Genomic DNA, 9068 nt, shown 5'->3' on the forward strand with positions numbered 1-9068 from the left:
TGGGCAGTTGACTGTGTCACATTCTCCACTATAGACCAGAAGCCTGAAAGCAGAGGACTCCCCTGACCACAGGCTACAACCATGAGGAAAATACATCTTTTGGTCTAGGCATGCTGGCACATGCCTTTAATCCCAGCACTTGGGAAGCAGAAGCAGGCAGATCTCTGTGAGTTCAAGACCAGCCTGGTCTACATATCAAGTTCCAGGCCAGCCAGGGGTATATAGTAAGACACTATCTGAAACAACAACAACAAAAATCCACTTTTTGTCCTTAGAAGTTCATTATCCAAAGTATTTTTGCTATAGTGATAGAAAGCTGACTAAGATACCTGTCACAAACTAAGCTACTCATTTTAGTATCATAGAGGGAACTCACTGAGCTGCTAGAAGCTCACTCTAGGTGTGATTTATAATCACCTCAGCACAATGTGATGCAGATGATGGATCTGAGCTGTGAAAGGGAGTGAAGGAAGGAGCGTCACACCAGATTGCAGGTCCCCATAGGCTTTGACTTAGAGACCTCAAGACAAAGGTAACCATTTGAAGCATCAAAGTAGAACATGTACAAAGGGATTCTAATCACAGAGGCATCAATATTCTTATCAGAAATGCGCCATTTCTAAAAAGGGTGAGGCCAATGGAAAACTAAAAATTCACTCTCTAATCCTACACCCATCCAAAATATTAATGATGTGAGTGGGAGGAAAAGACATCTGAACTTATGAAAGCATGATGAAATTTATTAAATTCATTTTACAGGAGTTCAGGGACAGAAGGGATTAACCAAGAAAGATGGTCCCCCACACCAGGTGAGCAGTAGGCCCAGACAGAACACGCTGAAGGCATCAGAGAGTGAATAGACAGGGTCCTTGAGACCTATAGATGTAACTGGGATACAGAAAGGATCTTGGCTCACTGCTGGGGACTCCTACCAGCCTGGTCCTCATTCCTCAGGCCCACATAGCAAGCCTCAGTAACACTAGAGAGAAGGAGGCTCCAGGCCCCAAAAGGCTCCATTTGAGCACTCCAGGGCCTCCTGTGGCTACCTGCTGTAAGGGTGTCAGACAGGAACCAGGAAGCCCAAACCCCTGCCTATCCCACCAGAGTCCCTGTGAACACAGCCTCTGCCAGGGTCCCCAGGCAGTCCTAGAGGGAGCAGTGAAAGCTGGAGAGTGCAACAGCCAGAGCAAGTGTAGCTCAGGCTTTGTGCGACCCAGACAGGGCTGGGAAGGGACCTCATTGGGAAGCAGGACTACACTCCAGGCACCTCAAGTCTCCTATGAAACATGGGGAGCCAGAGGCTGAGCTTTGAGATGAGGGTTCCAAATAGGCTCTTCAAAGCAGCACAGCCATCGATGGGCAAGACCACAAGATGGGTGTTCATAGAGGACACAGTCATGTTAAAAGGGCACTTTGCTGAAGGAAAACCAGCATCCTAGGCTTTAAAGGGCTTGAATGGGTAAAAATTAGGTAAGAGAAAAGAGAGTCCATGACACCTCTGGGGATGGGAAGGAGAAGGTGGCATCAGGACTTCAGCAAAAGTCCAGCTGTTTGCCAAAGCTCCAGGCAACACAAGAACTTGCTCCTCATTCCCACCTCCTACCCTTTCAAGACCCTATTTATTGCCCCATGTGGCCACCCTTGTATACAGAGGCATTCGGAGGAAGCGGTTAGTCTTCATGTAGGCAGAGATCTTCTTCAGTCCCTGAGAATTGGAAGGAAAAACCAAGAGCTCAGGTTTGAAGAGGTCAGGAGAGGTTAGGCAACTTCCTCTTGCTCACACAGTTGGTAAGTGGGACAGGTCTGGAATCAGCCTGGCTCTGTCTCTCCAATTTAGTGCTCTCCAATTTAGTGCATGCCGCCTTTCCCTATGAGATGCTGTCACTCCCTGCCTACACAGACATGTTCCTTTTGCACATTCAAGCTCCATATGCCTGCATCTGGACACAGAGGAGGGATGTGGCAGGACACAGGGGCACATTGGGAGATATCCCCTATCTTATCCAGTCACTCAGCAAAACCTGGGTGAAAGTTTGTAAATACAGATAGATCAGAAAAGAAACATCAAGTTGGCTCTACTCATTCTCCTAAGGAGAAAATCCAAAATTCGGCACCTGAGCCCCAACCAATCTGGTCTCCAGCCTTCATACAGGGACCAGGCTTAATGACAGTTGCCAGTTGCATGTGCTATTGGCCCTCTAACAGGATGATGAGTGTCCAGAATATTTCTGAAGGGTTCAATGCAATCCAGGGCTGCCCACATCCAAGAGACCAAGCCCACAGCAGCCTAAAACTGCAGCCTTCAACTCTCCCAGCCCCCTTCCTTCCCTTTCCGGGGTCACACCAACTCTTAAAAGATAATTCCCTAAGCCGCTTAGCTTGGACTAAATGATAAGAACTGGCTGAGAAAGCACATCACCTGATGAGGAACAGGGAAGGGAAATGGGTTTCAGACTGAAACCCCTATTGAATCACGGCCTCCGACTCCTAAATTTCTAATAATGTAGGTTTTTGTGGGTATCAAACAAGTATGTTGTGGTTGATCCATGACTAGCTATGAGGTGATGTTTGGTCCTGGCTCCCCAGCACCCAGGTGGTACCATATGTTCCTCCCAGTCTGCAATGCCTGCTGCTCTCTGATTTACTCATTCCCAAGATGAGGTGAGGAACATCTTTTCTTGTCCCACTAGGCATGGCATGTGCCTCATACAGAGATCAACAAATACAAGTTAAAAGTAGTGTGTGATGCCATCGCCCAGATGGAGCACTTGGGATACTCACAAGAAGAAAGAGCAGGGGTGAGGGGAAAGGAAAGTCCCCTGCACAGGACATTTCAGGATAAAATTCTCCAACAGGAGCTCCACACAAGGCTCAGCAAAGCATTCAGCAGATCAGATACAAATAACTGTCTACATCACGGTCCGTCACACCATCTTCCTTTGCCTTGCCCTCCTAACCCAAGCTGCACATGAGACTGAGACTTTTCTCCTTGCACAGAATAGGGACAGTCATTACCTGATGACCTGAGAGCAGGAAGTCCAAAGGGAGCCTGGCACAGCCTCAACAGCTGAGACCTTGAGCAAGTGCCCAACCCTCTATAGTTTCAATGGGACTGATAATTCTATCCACCCTGTAGGAATGTTGTAATGATAAACTTGACCCCAAAGATATAAGAAGCTGAACACATTCTGGCAGAAAGCCACTGCTGAATTCATGCTACTTATTCTTCACAACAGCTCCATGCCCAAGAAAGCTGATATCCAAGAGGAGGGAGGATCAGGGCATCACCTCAAAGCGGGCCACAAACTCCTTCAGGTTTGGGAATGCATCCAGGCACTTAGGTTCAAATATATGGTGTAGGTCAAGGATATCATATGCAAGGAAATCCACAAAAGTGATCTGCAAAGAGCCAAAAATGAGTGACCATGATAGTCTGTACCCTGGAAAGAAGGACAACTCCCAATTCCTTCCCTTTTACCTTTTCACCAACAAACCATGTCTGCTTCCCCAGGAACTGTGAGAAGAGCTTCAGCATTTCAGGGAGCTGCTCCAAGTATTCTGGCTTCAGTTTCTCCTATAGCAGAAAACAGCTGTCACCTCCCCCAGATACAAGCTCCCTGGCAGAGTGGTCAGGTAGACACATGTTCCCTGGCAGAGTGGCCAGGTCCACCAGTACATGGCCCCAACTGGCTAGGGGTGAGCAGCCATCTCCCATAGGATGGAGACTAGGTCAGGGTCCAGGGTTTTTAATATTTATTTATTTTATGTGTATGAATATATTGCCTACATGTATGTAAGCGCACCTGTGTCCTGCAATGTACACAGAGGCCAAAAGAGGGCATCGGATTCCCTGAGACATGATTGTTAGTTGCCATGTGGGTACTGGGAACTGAACCCAGGTCCTCTACAAGAGCAGCCAGTGCTCTTAACTGCTGAGTCATCTCTCTAGCCCCCAGGTTTTGATTTTCTGTTTCAGCACTTACTTATCAGACTCCTAACCCAGCCACCCTTCTGAAGCACTAGGAAGTCAGAGAATTAGACACTGTCCACAATGGGACATTATCCTTCCTGCTGTCCAAACCAATGAGTGCCCTGAGCACCTGGCAGGCACTGGGTCTGAAATCAGGCAGACTCAAAGAAGCAAGAACTAAGGTAGTTGGGGGAAAGACAGAAGTCCCACATAGTCTAGCTGGTTTCAGAGGAATGACTATATATTTGCATGTTCCCTACAAAACAAGGAGTAATTGAGGCTGAAAGGAAGGAAGAAAAGGGACAGAGGTCTTCCAGCTGACCCTTGAGCTACCTATTAAGAAAATCTACTGACTCATGTGGGTGTGAAAGCAGTATTGGGAACACTGTGTGAAGAGGTTGGACCTGAAGGGTTCTTTGGACTCCCTTTTCCTATCAGTTGAGTATGTGTGTATTCCATGAGCAGAGAGAGGACATGAACTCCATGGTAGAGGATCTAAGCAGAGGGCACAGGTGGAGAAAATTGGGAAAACATAACTTCACTATCTAAGAACTTAATGTCCACTCTGGGGAGTCTAGACTATACCCTATGATAAGTGGGTCTTTAATAAGAATGCTTATTTGATTCAGTTTGGTATCTGATCACAGCACAGGAACATTCTGGAGGATAAGTAGTTCTAAGAAATTCAAAAGGACCTGTACAGATGGGAATCTGAAAGACCTAACTCCTAACCCAAACCCTGCCTGGTCCAGCCCAGCAAGGAGCATTCAACTCACATAGTCAGGACTGTAGCAGACTTTGGCCAGCTGATTGGAGACATCCATAGCCTGGTTCTCCAAAATGTCCACACGGATCTTCTCCTCTTCTGTCTCCCCGCCTGCAGCACAGACTGACCCTCAGCAGCCCACCCCATCCAAGACCAGGGGGATGGCCACCGTCCCCACCCTGCAGCCAGCCCCACTCACACATGTTGTGCTTGCGGGCAATGTACCGAAGGATGGCGTTGCTCTGGGTGATCTTGTGAGGGCCATCAATTAAGTAGGGCAGCTGGATGGATAAGCAAGGAAGACCAGATGGGCTATGGATATCCCAGCATCCCCTGGGTTTTGAACAGACATGGAGGCTGCCACTCAGTGTGCCTGGCATGGGAAGCCCTCCATGAATACACTGCACACTGAATGCAAGAGCTGGGACATAGCCTGTCACAGGAACACAGTGCAGACCACCAGGAATGGAGCAGGAGAGAGAAGCATCAAACCCCCTCAGCTGGGCAAGGAGATGAGGTGGGGCACCATCGCCTTCACCTTCCCCCAAACCACCCCTTCCCTGCACCTACATTGGGAAAGTCCAGGCCCAGCTTGAATTTCTCACTCAGCCACTGGCTTCTGTCATAGTCAGGAGCTGCAGTGAACAAGATGATGTGAAAAGAAATCACCCCAGTGTCCCACCCTCCTTCCCTAGGGACCCATCCAAGGAGTCAGGGGCAAGAACTCCTGAGACAGAGGACCTGCAGCCTCACATGCTCGGTCTCACATTCTAAGGCTGCAAGGCTGCAGGGCACGTAGAGAGCGGTGGATCCCACATCACTAAGGCATACAAAAGTTTAGGCAGGCCCTAATGCAGAATGTTACCCAATTTCAACAGAGGGGGAGGGTTGGACTCCAGCCCTCCACCTCCAGGGTTCTGTACTGAAAGACCAGATTCCCTGAGACATGATTGTTAGTTGCCATGTGGGTACTGGGAACTGAACCCAGGTCCTCTACAAGAGCAGCCAGTGCTCTTAACTGCTGAGTCATCTCTCTAGCCCCCAGGTTTTGATTTTCTGTTTCAGCACTTACTTATCAGACTCCTAACCCAGCCACCCTTCTGAAGCACTAGGAAGTCAGAGAATTAGACACTGTCCACAATGGGACATTATCCTTCCTGCTGTCCAAACCAATGAGTGCCCTGAGCACCTGGCAGGCACTGGGTCTGAAATCAGGCAGACTCAAAGAAGCAAGAACTAAGGTAGTTGGGGGAAAGACAGAAGTCCCACATAGTCTAGCTGGTTTCAGAGGAATGACTATATATTTGCATGTTCCCTACAAAACAAGGAGTAATTGAGGCTGAAAGGAAGGAAGAAAAGGGACAGAGGTCTTCCAGCTGACCCTTGAGCTACCTATTAAGAAAATCTACTGACTCATGTGGGTGTGAAAGCAGTATTGGGAACACTGTGTGAAGAGGTTGGACCTGAAGGGTTCTTTGGACTCCCTTTTCCTATCAGTTGAGTATGTGTGTATTCCATGAGCAGAGAGAGGACATGAACTCCATGGTAGAGGATCTAAGCAGAGGGCACAGGTGGAGAAAATTGGGAAAACATAACTTCACTATCTAAGAACTTAATGTCCACTCTGGGGAGTCTAGACTATACCCTATGATAAGTGGGTCTTTAATAAGAATGCTTATTTGATTCAGTTTGGTATCTGATCACAGCACAGGAACATTCTGGAGGATAAGTAGTTCTAAGAAATTCAAAAGGACCTGTACAGATGGGAATCTGAAAGACCTAACTCCTAACCCAAACCCTGCCTGGTCCAGCCCAGCAAGGAGCATTCAACTCACATAGTCAGGACTGTAGCAGACTTTGGCCAGCTGATTGGAGACATCCATAGCCTGGTTCTCCAAAATGTCCACACGGATCTTCTCCTCTTCTGTCTCCCCGCCTGCAGCACAGACTGACCCTCAGCAGCCCACCCCATCCAAGACCAGGGGGATGGCCACCGTCCCCACCCTGCAGCCAGCCCCACTCACACATGTTGTGCTTGCGGGCAATGTACCGAAGGATGGCGTTGCTCTGGGTGATCTTGTGAGGGCCATCAATTAAGTAGGGCAGCTGGATGGATAAGCAAGGAAGACCAGATGGGCTATGGATATCCCAGCATCCCCTGGGTTTTGAACAGACATGGAGGCTGCCACTCAGTGTGCCTGGCATGGGAAGCCCTCCATGAATACACTGCACACTGAATGCAAGAGCTGGGACATAGCCTGTCACAGGAACACAGTGCAGACCACCAGGAATGGAGCAGGAGAGAGAAGCATCAAACCCCCTCAGCTGGGCAAGGAGATGAGGTGGGGCACCATCGCCTTCACCTTCCCCCAAACCACCCCTTCCCTGCACCTACATTGGGAAAGTCCAGGCCCAGCTTGAATTTCTCACTCAGCCACTGGCTTCTGTCATAGTCAGGAGCTGCAGTGAACAAGATGATGTGAAAAGAAATCACCCCAGTGTCCCACCCTCCTTCCCTAGGGACCCATCCAAGGAGTCAGGGGCAAGAACTCCTGAGACAGAGGACCTGCAGCCTCACATGCTCGGTCTCACATTCTAAGGCTGCAAGGCTGCAGGGCACGTAGAGAGCGGTGGATCCCACATCACTAAGGCATACAAAAGTTTAGGCAGGCCCTAATGCAGAATGTTACCCAATTTCAACAGAGGGGGAGGGTTGGACTCCAGCCCTCCACCTCCAGGGTTCTGTACTGAAAGACCAAGCTGTACTCTCAAGGAGGTTTCTGGAAAGGGCGGGTTCTAAGACCAGCTACAAGAGCCCTACAAAGCTGAGCAACATGACATTAGTCATCGGTTGGTGGGCCCCAATGGGCAGAAGTTAGGCAAGGGTCTGACCAAGAAGCGATCATTACCGTCCCCCATGGTGTATCTCTTCTCCTCATAGCTGGTGTCTGTGTATTCCAGGAGCAGGCGGATGGCATGAGCCAGCTGGAGAGAAGGGCGGTAACAAAGGTCAGGGATGGGGACCCCTATGTGACTTCACCTCCTGCTGGTGCGCACACACGCACACGCGCGCGCACACACACAGACACGCACGCACACACACACACCATCAAGCAACACATGTGCTAATCCTCAGTGGGACAGGTGGAGAGCTCCAGAAAGTTCTTTGGAGGATTCCTCTACAACTCGTCTCCCGTCATTCCCCACGTCTGAACCACGCGTCCCAGCCACGCGCACCCTTCAGGTGGTCGCTTACCCCGCGGATGTCCCAGTAACCCAGTGTCACTGGCATGGTGCCGGCGCCGTGGACTGAGTCTACTGGGACTGAGCTCTAACTTTATCCTCCGGCCCTGGGGGAGCTGGGCCGGGCTGGCGGTAGTCGTAGCCCCGCCCCTTCAGGTTCTGTTCCCCCACCCCACCCCACCCCTCACTCAACCAATACCACCGAATTACTCAGCTCCTCCCCTAAGAGACCGGAAAGAGTAATATCAGATTCCGCCGGTAGCCCCGCCTCTGTCCCGGCTGAGTGAGCTGGTTCCGGGGCGCCAGGATATTTCTGGCAGATCGTGAGCATCGCTGACCCCTCGCCCTGTTCCCCGGGGATTGTGGGGACTGTGGGAGGGTCAGGCCACAAGGGGTGCCCCCACCCCTTGAGTGTTAATGCAGCGCTTTATCCCTGTTGTCAGACAAAGCAGAGGATCTGCAAGGCTCTGCTAATCAGGGTGGTCGGGAGATGTTCCTTCCCCTGGCCGAGTGCAGCCCCTATACATCTGCTGAATTCAAAGAGATTATTTCTATCACAGGTAAACCTCTGATTCAAAGAAATGGAAAAGTGGAACATTTTTGAATGTTCATACATGGGCAGGATGCCTGCTCCTGTTAAGGAACTTACAAGTGAATTCTTGTTTAGGCTGTCCCAGAGAAAGACAATAGTAACATGCACCCAAAGTGTTTGGCCTGTGAATACCCATACATTACCTAACGGAGTTAACCAGTTTCTTTATCGTGTTACCATCCAGTTGTATTTACACAGACCTAGATGGACCAGTCAATCAAAAGACTTCCTGAAAGATCGGAAGCGGTGCTGGACCAAGACACTGAGGGCAGGTTCTAGAAGATGCAGTCAAGAGAGGGTAATCAGGAGATGTGTTTGCTGCTTATAGGGGCCACACTGTTTTGCAGTGTACCGATTGTGTGTGTGTGTGTGTGTGTGTGTGTGTGTGTGTGTGTGTGTAGAATATAGTCTTAATGCAGGGGTGGGTATGTCTATAACTCAGCACTCTGGGAACTAAGGAAGGATTGTGAGTTTATGATTAGCCTGACTCCTGGGCA

General features: G+C 49.6%; 1 protein-coding gene across 2 annotated transcripts; it reads right to left on the bottom strand.

Annotated features, from left to right (window-relative positions):
* Nucleotides 1-719: 719 nt before the first annotated feature.
* LOC103747832 (glutathione S-transferase Mu 1) lies at nt 720-8152 on the bottom strand. Of its 2 annotated transcripts, XM_008850380.3 has the most exons (8): nt 7993-8152; nt 7646-7721; nt 7132-7196; nt 6761-6842; nt 6572-6672; nt 3479-3574; nt 3289-3399; nt 720-1705 (listed from the first exon to the last, which is right to left on the bottom strand). In XM_008850380.3, exons 1-8 carry the CDS (start codon nt 8026-8028, stop codon nt 1616-1618), a joined length of 657 nt encoding a protein of 218 aa, XP_008848602.1. In that variant the 5' UTR covers nt 8029-8152; the 3' UTR covers nt 720-1615. The 2 variants fall into 2 exon arrangements, with proteins under 2 accessions (XP_008848602.1, XP_029410517.1); XM_029554657.1 differs by lacking the exon at nt 7132-7196 and having other exon boundaries at nt 7993-8057.
* Between the last annotated feature and the right edge of the window lie 916 nt (nt 8153-9068).

This window comes from Nannospalax galili, unplaced genomic scaffold, assembly GCF_000622305.1.
Source record: "Nannospalax galili isolate Female #2095 unplaced genomic scaffold, S.galili_v1.0 scaffold5, whole genome shotgun sequence".
In the NCBI taxonomy this organism is placed as follows: Eukaryota; Metazoa; Chordata; class Mammalia; order Rodentia; family Spalacidae; genus Nannospalax; species Nannospalax galili.